General features: G+C 44.5%; 1 protein-coding gene across 1 annotated transcript in view; it reads left to right on the top strand.

The window, feature by feature from the left end:
* Positions 1-19,269, top strand: part of SUGT1 (SGT1 assembly cochaperone of MIS12 kinetochore complex) — a 202,686-nt gene that overhangs the window by 86,451 nt on the left and 96,966 nt on the right. Inside the window, exon 9 of the mRNA XM_089668800.1 lies at positions 14,578-14,609. Coding sequence (XP_089524926.1) covers positions 14,578-14,609 — 32 coding nt within the window. The remainder of the gene's footprint in view (positions 1-14,577; positions 14,610-19,269) is intronic.

The following is a 19,269-nucleotide window of genomic DNA, read 5'->3' as shown; positions in this document are numbered from 1 at the left end:
GTTGAGTATTTGTCTTTGTGTTTGTGTTTTTTTTTTTTTTTTTTTTAAGCCCATATTATATAATATATTGCAGAGAGAGCACAATGAGGCATAGAACGCCAAACCTGATGTGTGGGGCAGTTATTGGGAAACTGTGATGTACAGGAGGGGTACAGCAGATGGTGGGTCTACAAAAAGCAATCCAGGGGACCGGGGAGGTGCACAGCAAGATCATGACATAGCAACATAAGTTAGCCAGACTTGAGTCCAGGACAACACACTGGACTACAGGGGTCAATCCATGGCACAGCAAGATGGAAAATCCCCAGGGTAGTAATATGGCACAGCAAAGAGAAACACAAGGATTTAAGGACTTGCACTCCAAATGTCTGATCATCCTGTGTAGCTGTTGAGTTGAAGATGTCCATACAGGATAATCTGCAGAAGCAGATCTTGGGCAGGAGAATTATGGGTCCCAAGAGAAGGGGAAGCTCTGGGCACCCTGGCCACAAATTCAGATCTGCTTGTCAGCACACCGCAGTATTGGAGCACAGAGGGTGTAGGTGGGGGGGCAGAGATGGCAGCTTCTGTAGGCCTGAACTTACTCTTTGGTCCCCATACGGTGAGAGGCAGAGGGACACACACTTGTCCCTGCTTCAAATAAATATACCTATGTCCTACCTACCTGTGGATTAGGCAACCTGAGATTTGCCATTGTATTGCCCTGACAACATGCTCTGCTTCTTCCACTTCAGAGGTGCAACAGGGGGCAATCTTTTTGTCTTTGGCAGGATGCAGCATGGGAAGGATAGCACGCGGTGCCCACTGGAACTCTGGCATCTGGAGGGATGAAGTTTGCAGCTGGCATGAGAGAATCTACACACTGGCCGCAGCTGGGTTTCAGACTGCCCAGAACCTAGCAGAGATGGGAGCTGTGTGCGAGGAGCTGGGCTTTGAATGAATTGCTCCCCACATGTTAGAGGTGTCGAAGTGGTGGAAGAAGTGCAGGGAGTGGCGAGGGGAGCCGGGTGCCCATGACACAGACATATAAAAGGGGCAAAAAGCCTTTGTAATGTTTAACTGTAAATGATTTTGTAATATAAATATAAATTAGTGTTCTATTTGGAACAAATTACAGAATAAAAGGTCTAATTTATATCTACAGGATTACTTGTTTTAAAACCAACAGTAATCAAGCTAGAAATAATAGAAATGGTGGGTTGTTGTGGGTTGTCTGCCTGAGCTCTGGTGACCACCTTGGTGTACCCCATAACAGGCAGGGACTATGAAACCCTGTTGAGGGACAGGTTTTACAGGTGGTGAGCTGAATCTTTATTTTGTGTACCAGGAGTATAGACTTTTTCGATGTATTTGTTTATCCTTCTCATTTTGGAAAATAAAGCTGTTGGTTTTACCAACATGGCTGGCTGGGGATCCTGGACTTCCTTCATAGTGTGTGTAGTGTATGTATGTATGTGTGTATGTATGTATGTATGTGTGTGTGTGTATATATATATATATATATATATATATATATATATATATATATATATATTCTGGTGTCCTTCGACAGCTCTTTGGTCTTCGCCATAGTGGAGTTTGGAGTGCGACTGTTTGAGGTTGTGGACAGGTGTCTTTTATACTGATAACAAGTTCAAACAGGTGCCATTGATACAGGTAATGAGTGCAGGACAGAGGAGCCTCTTAAAGAAGAAGGTACAGGTCTGTGAGAGCCAGAAATCTTGCTTTTTTGTAGGTGACCAAATACTTATTTTCCACCATAATTTGCAAATAAATTCTTTCCAAATCAGCCAATGTGATTGTCTGGATTTTTTTTTTTCTCATTTTGTTTCTCATAGTTGAAGTCTACCTATGATGCCAGTTACAGGCCTCTCTCATCTTTTTAAGTGGGAGAACTTGCACAGTTGGTGGCTGACTAAATACTTTTTTGCCCCACTGTGTATATATGTGTGTGTGTGTGTGTGTATATGTATGTGTGTGTATATAATATATAATCTCACGGAAGTGAGTACACCCCTCACATTTTTGTACACGTTATTTTATCTTTTCATGTGACAACACTGAAGAAATGACACTTTGCTGTAATGTAAACTAGTGAGTGTGCAGCATGTAGAACAGTGTGAATTTGCTGTCCCCTCAAAATAACTCAATGCAGAGCCATTAATGTCTAAAGAGCTGGCAACAAAAGTAAGTACACCCCTAAGTGCAAATGTCCAAATTGGGCCCAATTAGCCATTTTCCTTCCCTGGTGTCATGGGACTCCTTAGTGTTACAAGGTCTCAGGTGTGAATGGGGAGCAGGTGTATTAAATTTGGTGTTATTTCTCTCACTCTCTCATACTGGTCACTGGAAGTTCAACATGGCACCTCATGGCAAATAACTCTGAGGATCTGAAAAAAAAGATTTGTTGCTTTACATAAAGATGGCCTAGGCTATAAGAAGATTGCCAAGACCCTGAAACTGAGCTGCAGCACGGTGGCCAAGACCAAACAGTGGTTTAACAGGACAGGTTCCACTCAGAACAGGCCTTGCCATGCAAAGCGTTGGATGCAGTGGTGTAAAGCATCCTGCCACTGGATTCTAGAGCAGTGAAGATGTGTTCTCTGGCGTGACAAATCACTCTTGTCTGTCTGGCAATCCGATGGATGTGTCTGGGTTTGGTGGTTGCCAGCAGAACGGTACTTGCTTGACTGCATTATGCCAAGTGTTAAATTTGGTGGAGGGTTGTTTTTCAGGGCTTAGGCTTGGCCCCTTAGTTCCAGTGAAGGGAACTCTTAAGGCGTCAGCATACTAAGACATTTTCTATTTCAATGGTTTTTATTAAAGTTTTTAAACCGTATAAACAGAGGCAATAAAACACGCCCACGTAGGGGCTATCAATTGCACAGATAAACAAAATGCAAAATAAAAAAAAAAGAGGGAAAAACAATGCTCTAATGCCAACAGGGCAAAAGGTACGCCCACGCAGGGGCTATCAATGGCACATAAGTTACAAAACATTAATGTAACTGATTATAACAACTAAATGCAGCTGTCCAGTCACACCAAAAACAGAGAGAGAAAAAAAAAAAAAAAAAAGGGGGGGGGGGGGGCAAAGAGCAGGGATTCAAGAGCGCCAACACCGAACGCCATTACATCCCTAGACTAGCCGGGGGGAGTGAGGGAAGGGCATATTGCAACCACGGCTCCCATGTTTTCAAAAATTTACGCTGGGAGTCGTTGCGGATACTCGACATCTGTTCGTTGAGCATCATAGTGGTCATGCGATCCCGCACCCCCTGAAGAGGGACAAACGGACTCCTCCAGGCCTGAGCAATTGTTCTAGTGGTGGATAAAAACAGATAGGAAGCCAACTTCTGCTGGTGAGCCAAGAGGCCCGATATGGGGCAATGAAGCAAGGCATACCGAGCATCCCGGTGTATGGAGAGATGGAACAAGGTGAAAAGGAGGCCAAATACACGAGACCAAAAACGAAACAGTCTCGGGCATGACCATCAGATATGTAATACATCACCACGATGACCACAACCCCGAAAACATTGATCACTACAGGCAGGGTTAGCTCGGGCCAACCGAGCCGGAACCCAGTACCAACGAAACAATACCTTATAGGCTGCCTCCAGTGTGGTCGTGTTAAATGAGCATTTAGCTATGAGTGACCAGGCCTTATTCCAGTCCTCCGGATCCACAGCCACTGCCAGGTCACGCTCCCACTGAACAACATATGAAAGAGAAGTATGCGACGAGCGTCTGTTCAGAGCTGCGTAAAGAAGGGATATAAGGCCCGGAGCGCCCGGACGCTGTTGGCAGAGCTGTTCAAAGGCAGATTTCTGGTACGGGAACGCAGAAGTACCCCGCAGCGAGAGCAGCCAGTGTCGCAATTGAAGATATCGAAAAAATTCCGCCGGGGGGATATTCCGGGATTCCCGAAGAGAGTCCCAGGTGGGAAAGGACCGAAAAATCAAAAAGTGTCGCACCTGCGAAAAACCATTAGTCACCCACCAAGAAAACGCCCCTGGGTGATCCAAACCTGGCGGGAAAAGAGGGTTGTTAATAATTGGGAGCAAAGGCAGAAAAGGTGACATCAGACCACCAGAGTAACGTACCGAGTCCCAAACTTGTAGACCGTGAAGTAACATCGGACTCAGTGCCATAGGGCGCAGGGCAGGGGGAAGCCATAGAAGCATCAACAGTGCGATAGGGGCACAGTTAGGTAGTTCCAACAGGACCCAGAGGGGGACGTCGGAAGAGGCGTGCAACATAGATAGCGGGGCAATCTGGCTCGCTTGATAATACTTAGTCACATTAGGCACCCCAAGACCACCCTGAAGTCTATGGGCAAAAAGCGTACTTTTGGATACTCTGGGGTGCTTATCAGCCCAGATAAAACGCATTAACTTCGCCTGAAGCAACCGAAGAAAATGAGGGGGAACCGCACCGGGAGTGTGCGAAAATAATACAACAATTTCGGCAAGATGGTCATTTTCACCGAATTAACCCGTCCTATCCAAGACAGGTGCGGAAATTGCCAAGAATGCATAAGAGAGGATAGAGAGCTAAGCAATGGATAATAATTTGCAGCAAACAAGGAGTCATAAGTGGGGGTCAAGCGAATGCCTAAGTATTCAAGAGAAGAGGAAGCCCATTTGTAAGGGAAGTGGGATTGTAGGCGCGAAACCAAATCTGAAGCCAAAGTAATATTGAGGGCGACAGTCTTATCCAAGTTGATACGGAGACCCGAAATCAAAGAGAAGCGCTCAAAAACCTGTTGCAAATTAGGAAGCGTCGTCAGGGGGTTAGTAAGAGTCAGGAGGGCATCATCCGCAAAAAGGTTCAGTTTGAATTCCTGTCCCGCGTAAGGAACCCCCGATACATTGCAATCGGTCCGAAGCACCAAAGCCAGCGGCTCAAGCGCCAGGACAAAGAGCGCTGGGGATAGGGGGCAACCCTGTCTCGTCCCTCGCCCAATAGGAAAGGGGTCTGAAAAATACCCAGCGTATTTGACGGAGGCCGAAGGAGAAGAATACAAGGCCTGAATCCAAGAAAGGATAGAATCCCCAAAACCCCAACGAGACAGCACAAACCGCAGATTTTCCCAGGATAGAGAATCAAAGGCTTTATATATGTCTAAAGACAGTAAGAATCCCGGGATTTTCCGCTGTTGCAGAAAATGTATAAGATGGACCACCTTACGAACGTTATCACCCGCCTGCCTCCCAGGGACGAACCCTACCTGGTCCCTGTGGACCAGGCTACGCAAATATTTATTAATGCGGAAACTAAGGATCTTGCCCAATATCTTCAGGTCTTCATTAAGAAGAGAAATAGGCCGGAAGGCTTGCGGTTCCTGTACATCATCGGTCGTCTTAGGAATCATGGCGATATGCGCTCTAAGCGCATCTGGGGAGGGCGAGGAGCCCTGTCGTAACGCATTAAAATACCCAAAAAGGGCGCCAACAAGGCTGAAAATTTCTTATAATAAAGACCGGAAAAGCCGTCGGGACCTGGGGCCGCGGTGGACTGTAAAGATTTGATAGCTTGGAGCACTTCTGGTACAGTGACACCGGCATTGAGTGCCACCTGTGCTGCCTCGGATAACCCAGGGAGTCGGAGATCTTGAAAGAATGCCTCTGCTTGAGCCACGGGGAAGGGATCTGGTTTAGCGTAGAGGCGTGAAAGGAAGTCTGAGAAACGGGAAACAATCTGCAGGGGATTATAAGTACAGCCACCTGTAGGAAGTCGCAGTCGAATCGGTTTATGGGGTTTCCCCACAGAATTGAGTTTCCTGGCCAGCATCGGGCCTGGCTTATTAGCACAGGAATAAAATTTGTCTTTGGTCCAACGCAGGGCCCGTTCCGCCTCCGAAGAGGCAAGCAGGTCCAACTCTGCCGCCAGAGCGTCCCGAGCGCGTTTATGGGCCGCAGATGGAGATGACTTCCAACGCGCATCCGCAGAGGCCAGGAGAGAATGAAGCTCCAAAAGTCGGCGCTCCCGCTTCCGGACCGCCGCCAGCTGTATAACATGACCCCGCACCGTGGCCTTATGCGCCTCCCATAGGGGCACTGCCGAGGAGACCGATCCCGTGTTTTCCGTGAAGTATGTTCGTAAAAAAAATTCTATTTGTTGGCAGGTAGCCTGAGTGGTCAATAAAGAATCATTAATGCGCCAATGAAAAGGGCGCCGTTCTGACCCAGAGAGGGCAAGGAGAAGTACCAAGGGATCGTGATCCGACCAAGGCAAGGAGGGAATAGTTATCCGCCTGACCAAGGGAAGCTGCTGAACCTGCATAAATATATGATCAATTCTACAAAAACTATCATGAGGACTGGAATAGAATGTAAAGTCGCGTTCCGTTGGGTGAAGCTCCCTCCAGACGTCTGCCAGCCCCGCTGTCCGCAGGAGAGAGCGCATACGTTCCTCCAGCACCAAGTCATGAGAAGGGGCCGCCCCCCGTGCGCAGCGCCTATCCAATGCGGAATCCAAAGTAACATTTGAATCCCCCAAAACAATAAGAAGACCCTTGGAGTGTCGGGAAACAATGGTGCAAAGATGTGAAAAGAATTTATCCTGAAAACGATTAGGCGCATAGTAAGAAACAAAAGTAACCTCCTGGTCCCAGAGGGTGCCTTGCAGAAGCAGATACCTGCCCGTGGGGTCCGCTATATTCCTAGCACAGACAAAGGGGAGATTGCGTTTAAAAGCGATCAGGACACCCCAACGCTTCTCAGGGGCCGAGGCCGTGTAAAAGGTGGGATAGTGAGGTGAAAGATAACGTGGGGCGGAGGACTGAGAAAACCTGGTCTCTTGTAAACATACCACGTCAATTTGTTGTGATTTGAGGTGATGAAAAACTTTAGCCCGCTTCTGAGGCGAATTAAAGCCTTGAACATTTTGTGAATGAATTTTCAAAAGGGGCGAGGCCATGGCGGCATCAGGGCAACACGCTCAGCAGAAGAAACCATAAAGCAGCTAGCAATGTCCGCTCTCAATGGCGATCGGACCGTGGCGTCCCGGAACCCTGCAGAAAACAAAAACAAAAAAAAACCAAAGAAGAAAAAAAAACAAAGAAAGAAAGAAGGAAAAGGACACAAAAAGAATATACAATAGTGCAATCGTGTCACGCCAATGGTGACGTGCATCCTACAAATGAAGGATACCAGTTAGGGGTGGCTCTACCACCGGACACATGGCTGCAAATGGAAACATCAGAAACATAAGCCCCCAGGGGGCAAAAGGACAATAAGGCAATAAACACAATAGAACGGGGTACCATAGCAACCCAGAGAACCATGGGGCTAACCCCCTCCCACCCAGCCGGGCCTACCAGATCAACCTCCCACCCCGAAACCAGAGGGAACCCTCACTCCGTGCTACCAAAAAAAAACGGAATACCATCACCCAGGCCCAAAATAGGCTGCGGCAGCAGAAAGTCATAATTCTCGAGTCCATGAGGAGACCCCCCCCAACCAGGGAAGGAACCCAAGGGGGCACACTGGATCAGTCCCAACCCGTAATGCTGACAAACTGGGGGAGCCCTAAGGGCCAAACTCACGGTCCCGTCAAGGAAGTCCATCGGTGAGATGATACATGGGAAGTCCAAGACACATCTTCAGCCCGGAGAAGAACAGGAAGGACTTGATCGCGAAGGGGTCTGAGGGAGGGCCCTCTTTCTATTGGATGACCGCTCCCAGATGCGGCTTGGAAGAAGCGGCCTCGCCGGGGATCCAGATGAATGAGCTGGGCTCCGATCCGCAGCCTCAGGCGAAAGAAGGTGTAAAGATTTCAGGAGAGAATGGGCCTCCTCCGGCGTAGCCACAGAATGACTGCGGCCCTGGTAGGTGAAGGTGAGGCGAAACGGAAAGCCCCAAGCGTATTTGATACTGTGTTTCACCAGGACCGAAGTGAAGGGCTTCAATTGGCGACGCTTCTGAAGAGTGGTCTGAGAGAGGTCCGCAAAGAGCTGGTAGCGATGCCCCTGGAAGCTGAGGTTAGGGTTGTTTCTGGCCGCCAAGAGGATAGTTTCCTTAGTGCGGTAATATGTAAACTTGATGATAATGTCCCTCGGGGGCCCATCCGGTCGCCTGGGGCCCAAAGCACGATGTATGCGGTCAAATTCAAGCCGGTCAATGGGAACAGAGGGTGTCAGCTCCTGAAACAGAGCTGTAGCAGTGGAAGTAAGATCTGCGACCGTTTCCGGGATACCCCTTAACCACAGATTGCCACGGCGGGAACGATTCTCGAAATCCTCAAGCCGTAGCAGAGCGTCCGCCAATTCCTTCTTGAGGTCGCACAAATCCTGTTCGTGATTTTCCATGACCGTGGCCGCAGCGTCCATCTTATCTTCGAGGTCGTTCGTCCGGTTGCCCAACTCGCGAATCTCCTGCGAAAGACGGTCGGCCAGCTTGGAGGTAGCGGAGGACAACTCGGACTGCAGCATACATTGGAATCGGCGCAGGAGCTCAGCATCCCGCAGAGATGGCATGGGAGACTGCAGGGATGGCTCTGGTGCCAGGTCCTCCACACTACCAGGGTCCGACCCACCTATGGATGGTGACAGCGGGGGACCCAAAATCGCGGCTGGGGCTCCATCTGAGGTCCCGGGCGGGAGCCGCGAATCCGTGGCCGGGGTCCTGGAAGTCCGCGGTGGCCGGCCCAAAATCGAGGCCCCGGCTTCAGCCGCGATCTCCGGCGGGTAGGCCGCAAACTCCGGAGCAGCCTGCCGGGAGCTGGAGGCACGGGCGGCCGGCGTTTTTTTGCCCATCAGGGCACCGGAGAGACGGGGCCAGGGAGGAAACAGGGGGACCCCCCCTGAGGAGTGAAAATCGGCCGATGTGTCCGGCGGCCGAGGAGTTAATTTAGAAAGCAGCCATCCTGGTTGCTGCTCACGAGCGCCCCCCCCCCCCATACTAAGACATTTTGGACAATTTCATGCTCCCAACTTTGTGGGAACAGTTTGGGGATGGCCCCTTCCTGTTCCAACATGACTGTGCACCAGTGCACAAAGCAATATCCATAAAGACATGGATGAACGAGTTTGGGGTGCAGCAACTTGACTGGCCTTCACAGAGTCCTGACCTGTGAAGCGGAGACTGTGAGCCAGGCCTTCTCGTCCGATATCAGTGCCTGACCTCACAAATGCACTTCTGGAAGAATGGTCAAACATTCCCATAGACACACTCCTAAACCTTGTGGACAGCCTTCCCAGAAGAGTTGAAGCTGTTATAGATGCAAAGGGTGGGCCAACTCCGTATCGAACCCTATGGACTAAGACTGGAATGCCATTAAAGTTCTTGTGTGTGTAATTGCAGGCATCCCAATACTTTTTCAATGTAGTATATGTACAGTTATCTTCTGATTAGCATAACAGTGGTTGACATGGTCAACTGACCAAAAGAGTCAAAAGGATATTGCGCAGGATAAGAAAACTGCTGCTGCAAAAGTGACTTCAGAGCTCAATCTGAGTCTTTTTTTTTTTTTTTTTTTTCTGTTCTGGGTCACAATCCTGAGCAATGTCTTTTTTTTTTTTTTGTCTTTCGGTTAGTTGACCATGTCCACCGTGCTTATGCTTACCAGCCAATGTTTTACCGGAAACGTTATATATTCTGTCATAACCTTTAATACTGTAATTTGTGACCAATATCGCGACTGATGCTTGTGACTGAATACTGTTTTTTGAAAATTTGGTTGGTCACTGTAAATTGGATGAATTTCAATCAGTCTATGGCCAGCTTAACCTCAAACAATAAGCAAGCATTTTTTTTCCCTTTTATGTAGCCACAGTTTGTTTTTCTTGTATATTTGGTGAATACAAAAAACAGATGGTGTATACCGTTAGGTTAAGCAATATTAAACCCAGAAGCAAGCAGTCATTCTGTTTCAGCATACCAATCTTAGATATGGTGGCTGTGTTAGTTTTCTTTTTAGCCTTTCTTTCCTGTATTTTCACCTGATTATTTCTGCTAGTAAATCTGTTGTTTTTCATCAGACCAAGCTGTTCTGCAGATGTAGCAGTTGGAGGGTTGAGACAAGCCATTTGCCACTGACAGGGATGCTTAGAACGTCAGCTTTTTTTAATGCAAAACCCTTCTCCCAAAAGGAAAAAAAAAACTTTCTGTAACTGCTTAGAACATGATAGCTGGAGTTTGGCTTCAATTTGTTAGTGTATTTAACCAGAGTAAAAAAGCACCACGTTTTTCTTTACTAATCTGGCTATAGATGCTTTGTTGTCTGTGAAATTTTTACATCTGTGCAAAGATGAGTAATAGAGAAATCAGTACAGAGTCAGAAAACAAAAATAGAATATTTTACATTATGAGTATAGTAATTTACACACGTATGCATGTTTATGCACATATACAGTGCATCCAGAAAGTATCCATAGCAGTTTAACTTTTCCACATTTTGTTATGTTACAGCCTTATTCCAAAATGGATTAAATTAATTTTTTTCCTCAACATTCTACAAACAATACCTCATAATGAGAATGTGAAAGTAGTTCATTTTGAAATCTTTACAATTTATTAAAAATAAAAAAATGGAAAAACCCACATGTAGATAAGTACTCACAGCCTTTGCCATGACACTCAAAATTGAGCTCTGGTGCAACCTGTTCCCACTGTTCATCCTTAAGATGTTTCTACAACTTGATTGGAGTCCACTTGTGGGAAAGGCAGTTGATTGGACATGATTAGGAAAGGCATAAACCTGTTTATATAAGGTACCACAGTTAACAGTGCATATCAGAGCACAAACGAAGCAATGAAGTCCACGGAATTGTTTGTAGACCTCTGAGACAGGATTGTATCAAGGAACAGATCTGGGGAAGGGTACAGAAAAATTTCTGCAGCATTGAAGGTCCCAGTGAGCACAGTGGCATCCATCATCTGTAAATGGAAGAAGTTTGGAACCACCAGGAATCTTCCTGGAGCGGGCCACCCAACCAAAATGAGCATTTAAGGGAGAAGGGCCTGAGCCAGGGGGGGTAACCAAGCACCCGATGGTCACTCTGAAAGAGCTTCAGCGTTTCTCTGTGGAGGGAGGATAACCTTCCAGATGAACAACCATCTCTGCAGCACTCGTCCAATCAGGCTTGTATGGTAGAGTGGCCAGACAGAAGCCACTCTTCAGTAAAAGACAAATGGCAGCCTGCCTGAAGTTTGCCAAAAGGCACCTGAGGGACTCTCAGACCATGAGAAACAAAACTCTCTGGTCTGATGAAACAAAGATTGAAATTTTTGGCCTGAATGCCAAACCTCATGTCTGGAGGAAATCAGGCACCGCTCACCACCTGGCCAATACCATCCCTACAGTGAATCATGGTGATGGCAGCATCATGCTGTGGGTATGTTTTTCAATGGCAGGAACTGGGAGACTAGTCAGGATTAAAGGAAATATGAATGGAGCAATGTACAAAGACATCCTTGATGAAAACCTGTTTCAGAGCTCTCTGGACCTTAGACTGGGGCGACTGTTCATCTTTCAACAGGCCAACGACCCTAAGCACACAGGCCACATAATAAAGGAGTGGCTACGGGCCAACTCTGTGAATGTCCTGGAGTGGCCCAGCCTTGAACCCAATTGAACATCTCTGGAGAGATCTGAAAATGGCTGTGCACTGACGCTCTCCATCCAACCTGATGGTGCTTGAGAGGTACTACAAAGAAGAATGGGAGAAATTGCCCAAAAATAGGTGTGCCAAGCTTGTAGCATCATACTCCAAAATGATTTGAGTCTATAGTTGGTGCTAAAGGTACTTCAATAAAGTATAAAGGCTGTGAATACTTATGTACATGTGGTTTATTTTGTTTTTTATTTTTAATAAATTGCAAAGATTTCAAAACAAACTTCTTTCACGTTGTCATTATGGGGTATTGTTTGTAGAATGTTGAGGAAAAAAATGGATTTAATCCATTTTGGAATAAGGCTGTAACATAATGTGGCAAAAGTTAAGCGCTGTGAATACTTTCCGGATGCACTGTATATGCATATATTGCAGTGCTACCAAAAAAGAAGAATTTTACTCTCCTTAAGCGCATTTACACAACATCTTTACAGAGCATTTTACTCAGGATCTTTTTGTCAACAAGATCCTATTTATAAACATTAGTAAATTATTACAATCGTCTGCAAATGGCCTAAATCTGCTAGTGCACCTAAGGATCCTCTTCCTCCCAGATTAACTACTTCATGCTCTTAGGACATACACATATATCCTCAGGTGGAAATGGTTGTACAGGGATCATGATCTGGATATCAAAATTTGCTGCAGGCAAATAGACTGACCTGTGAAAGTGATCCGAGTGGCTCTACAGCCACCCAATCACTTTGACAGGGCACAGAAGGAGGTGGGGAGGGAGTTCTAAATAATTTTCCAGCTAAAATGCAGATTTTTACATGTATGTGAGAATTGTCAGGGATGGCTCGGTAGGCAGGTGGTTAACAATGTTGCTGTCCAAAGACGTCTCTGTGTGTGTTTCCTCGTCTTATACTTCTTTATGTACCCTTAACCTCCAGCTTCTTTGATAAGCTGGAAAGTAAGGGTATATGAAGAAGGATAACACAAGGCAGCAGGCATGGTTGTATAATGCTTGTTTTTTTATTTTTATAAAGTGAGCACATAGTGTCTTTTAAATCATTGTGCGTGGAATTATTGAAAAGCAAGATTGGTTAGCAGTATGGAGATTTCACTTGTATAAGGAATGAAGGAGATGCGAAAACTTAAGTTTGCATTTTTGTACTTCATCTGATCCTCAAACACACAGGGACAATACTGGACAGATCATTCTGCGATCATTTTGTTTGATATTATAATTGCTATTTCTTCCTGTAAGGGGAGAAGATTGTATCCAGCTGCTGCGGGAGGAAACAAACAATATTTTATATACAGGTGAAACTCAAATTAGAATATCGTGCAAATGTTCATTTATTTCAGTAATGCAACTTAAAAGGTGAAAGTAATATATATGAGAGACTCATATACATATACATGCAAAGCAAGATAGTACAAGCCGTGAGTTGTCATAATTGTGATGATTATGGCTTACAGCGCATGAAAACCCCAAATCCACAATCTCAGAAAATTAGAATATTGTGAAAAGGTGTAATATTCTCGGCTCAAAGTGTCCCACTCTAATCAGCTAATTAAGCCATAACACCTGCAGAGGGTCCCTGAGCCTTTAAATGGTCTCTCAGTCTGGTTCAGTAGGAATCACAATCATGGGAAAGACTGCTGACCTGACAGTTGTGCATAAAACCATCATTAACACCCTCCATAAGGAGGGAAAGCTTCAAAAGGTAATTGCAAAAGAAGTTGGATGTTCCCAAAGTGCTGTATCAAAGCACATTAATAGAAAGTTATGTGGAAGGGAAAAGTGTGGAAGAAAAAGGTGCAAAAGGATGACCGCAGCCTGGAGAGGATTGTCAGGGAAAAGACATTCAAAAGTGTTGGGGACTTTCACAAGCCGTGAACTGAGGCTGGAGTCAGTGCATCAAGAGCCACCACACACAGACGGATCCTGGACATGGGCTTTAAATGTTGTATTCCTCTTGTCAAGCCATTCCTGAACAACAAACAATGTTAGAAGCTTCTTACCTGGGCTAAAGAAAAACAGACCTGGTCTGTTGCTCAGTGGTTCATAGTCCTCTTTTCTGATGAGAGCAACTTTTGCATCTCATTTGGAAACCAAGGACCCAGAGTATGGAGGAAGAATGGAGAGGCACACACTGCAAGATGCTTGAACTCCAGTGTGAAGTTTCCACAGTCTGTGTTGATTTGGGGAGCCATGTCATCTGCTGGTGTTGGTCCACTGTGCTTCATTAAGTCCAGGGTCAACGCAGCCGTCTACCAGGAGATTTTGGAGCACTTCATGCTTCCTTCCGCAGACGAGCTTTATGGGGATGCTGACTTCATTTTCCAGCAGGACTTGGCACCTGCCCACACTGCCAAAAGCACCAAAACCTGGTTCAATAATCGTGGGATTACTGTCCTTGATTGGCCAGCAAACTCGTCTGACCTGAACCCCATAGAGAATCTATGGGGCATTGCCAAGAGACCGATGAGAGACATGAGACCAAACAATGCAGAAGAGCTGAAGGCCACTATTGAAGCATCCTGGTCTTCCATAACACCTCAACAGTGCCATGCCATGCCGCATTGAAGCAGTAATTTCTGCAAAAGGGGCCCAAACCAAGTACTAAGTACATATGCATGCTTATATTTTTCAGAGGTCCGATATTGTTCTATGTACAATCCTTGTTTTATTGATTGCATGTAATATTCTAATTTTCTGAGATTGTGGATTTGGGGTTTTCATGAGCTGTAAGCCATAATCATCACAATTATGACAAATCACGGCTTAGACTCATTACATACAAAGCAAGATAGTTCATCTCATATATTTCACCTTTTAAGTTGCATTACTGAAATAAATTAACTTTTGCACGATAGTCTAATTTTTCAAGTTTCACCTGTATTTTTACATTCTGTTTATGGTTCCAGTGTGATAAGATTTATTTATTTATTTACAGTTTAACAGTTGCAGAATGTTAATTATTAACATTTTTTTTTTCCAATTTCAGTCCCCAGACCAACAAATAAAATCGAAATACAGGTAACTGATTTTTCTTTTTTGTTTTGTAAGTAGTTGTATTTCTTACTGTCGTGCATATGGAGTAGTTTTATCATTAGAAAGGAAATTCAAATGTAAATTGTGTGTGTGTAAATCAGCACCTATAGGTAAAATCCTCACATGTAGAAAAGATAATTTTTATTTCTATGTAATGGACTGCAAAAGGTTTAGGTAAATATCAGTGACATATGATTGTTGAAATTGTATCCATCCTTTTTCTCTTACTGACACAGCTTTTTTTAATCTTTTCTGTAGGGTTATAGCGCATCTTTCTGCCATAGACGACTCAGTTTTTTCTGCCTAGTCTGAGTTAGGATTTAGCTACCTTTTCGGTCCTGGGTTCCATGGTGTTTTTCATTATTGGCTGAGAGACCAGCTGGATAATCTAGATCCAGTAGTTGCCCAAGAATATACAGTGGGGCAAAAAATTATATAGTCAGCCACCAATTGTGCAAGTTCTCCCACTTAAAAAGATGAGAGAGGCCTGTAATTGGCATCATAGGTAGACCTCAACTATGAGAGACAAAATGAGAAAAAAAATCCAGACAATCACATTAACTGATTTGGAAAGAATTTATTTGGAAATGATGGTGGAAAATAAGTATTTGGTTACCTACAAACAAGCAGGATTTCTGGCTCTCAAAGACCTGTACCTTCTTCTTTAAGAGGCTTCTCTGTCCTGCACTCTTTACCTGTATCAATGGCACCTGTTTGAACTTGTTATCAGTATAAAAGACACCTGTCCACAACCTCAAACAGTCACATTCCAAACTCCACTATGGTGAAGACCAAAGAGCTGTCGAAGGACACCAGAAACAAAATTGTAGACCTGCACCAGGCTGGGAAGACTGAATCTGCAATAGGCAAGCAGCTTGGTGTGAACAAATCAACTATGGGAGCAATAATTAGAAAATGGAAGACATACAAGACCACTGATAATCTCCCTCAATCTGTGGCTCCACGCAAGATCTCACCCCGTGGGGTCAAAATGATCACAAGAACGGTGAGCAAAAATCCCAGGACCACTTGGGGGGACCTAGTGAATGACCTGCAGAGAGCTGAGACCAACGTAACAAAGGCTACCATCAGTAACACACTACGCCGCCAGGGACTCAGATCCTGCAGTGCCAGACGTGTCCCCCTGCTTAAGGCAGTACATGTCCGGTCCCGTCTGAAGTTTGCTAGAGAGCATTTGGATGATCCAGAAGAGGATTGGGAGAATGTCATATGGTCAGATGAAACCAAAATAGAACTGTTTGGTAGAAACACAACTCGTCGTGTTTGGAGGAGAGAGAATGCTGAGTTGCATCCAAAGAACACCATACCTACTGTGAAGCATGGGGATGGCAACATCATGCTTTGGGGCTGTTTCTCCACAAAGGGACCAGGACGACTGATCCATGTACAGGACAGAATGAATGGGGCCATGTATCGTGAGATTTTTAGTGCAAACCTCCTTCCGTCAGCAAGGGCATTGAAGATGAAACGTGGCTGGATCTTCCAACATGACAATGATCCCAAACATACCACCCGGGCAACGAAGGAGTGGCTTCGTAAGAAGCATTTCAAGGTCCTGGAGTGGCCTAGCCAGTCTCCAGATCTCAACCCCATAGAAAACCTTTGGAGGGAGTTGAAAGTCCGTGTTGCCCAGCGACAGCCCCAAAACATCACTGCTCTAGAGGAGATCTGCATGGAGGAATGGGCCAACATAACAGCAACAGTGTGAGCCAACCTTGTGAAGACTTACAGGAAACGTTTGACCTCTGTCATTGCCAACAAAGGATATAGAACAAAGTATTGAGATGAACTTTTGATATTGACCAAATACTTATTTTCCTCCATAATTTGCAAATAAATTCTTTCCAAATGAGCCAATGTGATTGTCTGGATTTTTTTTTCTCATTTTATCTCTCATAGTTGAGGTCTACCTATGCTGCCAATTACAGGCCTCTCTCATCTTTTTAAGTGGGAGAACTTGCACAATTGGTGGCTGACTAAATACTTTTTTGCCCCACTGTATACCTTTTTGCAAGCTGCTAAGAAAAATTTAAAATAATGAAAAATAAAAATAAGACCCACTCCATACAAACCTGTGACAATCTAAACAATTTTTCTTATGCTCCAAGCACACCAGCGTTTTTTTTAGTTAAAAAAGCTGGATAGAAAACGCTGGTAAATTAGCAGTTTTTAGTAGCTTTAGCGTTTTTACAGTACATGTAGAAAAAAGCTGTTAGGAGCGCTTGGGAAAAAAGCGTAAAGAACTCTACAAAAATAATTATTTTTTTAAATTTTTTTTGCTCCTAGATGCTGAAACTCAAAAAGCGCAAATCTAATGTAGTGTGCATGAACACAGGATAACACTATTTAGCTTCTAGAAGCAGAAAAAAATGCTAATGGCTTCCAGGAGCTTAAAATAATGCTAGTGTGCATGGAGCTTTACTATGCTGAGTTACACCTAAAAATGTGAAGCAAATAAAATGCTAACCAATTCATGCAACGCTGATTAATGTTATAACGTAAGTAACATCTTACACCATATGATCTCTTGAGTGTAGTAGTGAATAAACATAAATTTTCATCATTGACCAAATAAAGTCCTCTGCAATCAACTAATAAACAGTGTCCTTTGCTTTAAATGTGTACCACCACTTGTGCTTCATCCAACAATATTAAGTGACTGCACCACCACCAGATTTCCGTTCACCTCCACTATATAACCTCACAACAGTTGCTCGATCATAATGTGCCTTTGTCCCTTTATTGGACCACGTAGAGCTCCTAGGTATAGCCAATGCCAGTGTCCACAGCTTTCCGCTTACCTCCTTCTCAATATCCGCTCCACTACTTGCAAATAAAACTCTATCCTTTAAAATGTTTAATCACTTCATAAAACAAATATGTATGCACTCACATGAAACAAGTGCTAGATTGCACCAGATATGTACAGCATATGAGAATTCGGTAATTGTATAGTGGTGGAGGCGGTATTGCACAGGATTGCCAGATCTTAAATAACTGCTGTACAGTAGTCACCCAAGCCTGGCCAACGAGCGCAAGCACACCCCTAGCTACGTGTGGAGTCTGCTCCAACAGCCCAATCATGGACCAAGGCGGCTGCCAAATGTGCATCTTGCAGGAACACATAACTGGGCACTTGATGTCCATGAGATAGTGTTACAATGGCAGAAAGTCCCCCTACTTTGGTGGGACTAAGCTTTTACACTAAGGTCTTGGTAATGAACAGGTCTCCCTGATCTACTTGGAATTGGCAGACCAACTGGTCCACAGGCTCCAGTATGTGTGTGATGTGGCTCCACTGCTTTCCAAGCTCTCTCTCGGCCATGGTACTCTGGCGAGTCCTCTGGCTGAAGTGTTAATGATGTTGTTCAGGGTTGCCCCAAAGAGTCATTCAACCTTGAAGGGTAAATCAGTATGTTCCATGGAAATTTATTTCACCTCTGTGCCCTTAAGTAAAAAGAGACTCACCAGATTTTCATGACCTTATTGCTAAGTGAGCCATGAAATGCATTAACAGGTAACTGTCATCACATTCAGGTTTCCATCAAGGCTCCTATTATACATAATAGATTTCTTTCAGGTAGATGAACCCCTTCAACTCCACTCCTCACTTGTCTGGTCATAAAAAAAGGCCCTTGTTTCTTCACTCACTGTCTCTCCTCATAGGACAGGCATTCAAAATAAAAGACTTCTGTAGTAAAATTGTCACCAAAAAAAGTGCTTTTATTAAATGGTGGTAGTATATTCACATTTCAGCATAAAAAAAATGCCCCAGAACCTGCAGGTAAAAACACCCGTACTTCCTGGTGTCTCTGACACTTCCACTTGACGCATTTTCATTGTCAGACTTCCTCCCCTAGAATCAGGGAATTTGTATAGCACAGCGCAGGGTTTGAACATATATTTCTCATAAATTAGGCCCATGTTTGTGAATTGAAACACAAGTGTGCAAAACAAAGTGTAGATTTGATTTGCCCAAATCTGTGCTCATAAAACTAAAGCTGGCCATGCATTGAGTAATTTGTTGGAGTGAGGACGAAATTAAATCAACTTGTGCCCCTTAGACAGTAGTATATTGTGGACCTATCAATTTTGCTTGAATAAATTTCTCACCAGTCACAACATACAACCGTATACGTTTTATGATCTTAAAAGCATTCCTTGGGCTTCAGTGAAGTGACAGTCCAAGCCTGGGAGGGATATTTGGGTGTACGATATAATCAATCACTTAAACTTTTGTTACTTTTTTGCTGCTTACAAAGTAAGAGGTAGCAACAAGAAAATGATCTGTGTGCAGAAATTTGCATGTACAGTACATACACCCAAGAACACAAAGGGAACTGTACAAACATGGGAACTTACTGTTCAGTTACAGTATCATCCAAGGTCAGCATCCCTGATGTTCGGCTATAAAAAACAAAGTGACAATGTCATTAGGGGCAGAAATGGGGATGAAAACATTGTTAGGAGCAGTACTAAGTGTTGATACTGTAAATACCTTGTAAATATTACACTTCCACAATACTTGACATAGAAAAATCTGAATGTAGGTACATTTTAAGAAGCTGAGAAGACATCAGTTTATACATATGTCTAACCTGAAAGCACATTTTCAGCCATAGAT

This window comes from Staurois parvus, unplaced genomic scaffold (genome assembly GCF_062004578.1).
Source record: "Staurois parvus isolate SC_StPar_1 unplaced genomic scaffold, SC_StPar_1.0 ptg000064l, whole genome shotgun sequence".
NCBI classification, from domain to species: domain Eukaryota; kingdom Metazoa; phylum Chordata; class Amphibia; order Anura; family Ranidae; genus Staurois; species Staurois parvus.
The sequence above is the reverse complement of the archived record's forward strand: the minus strand, read 5'-3'. Positions and strand labels throughout refer to the sequence as shown.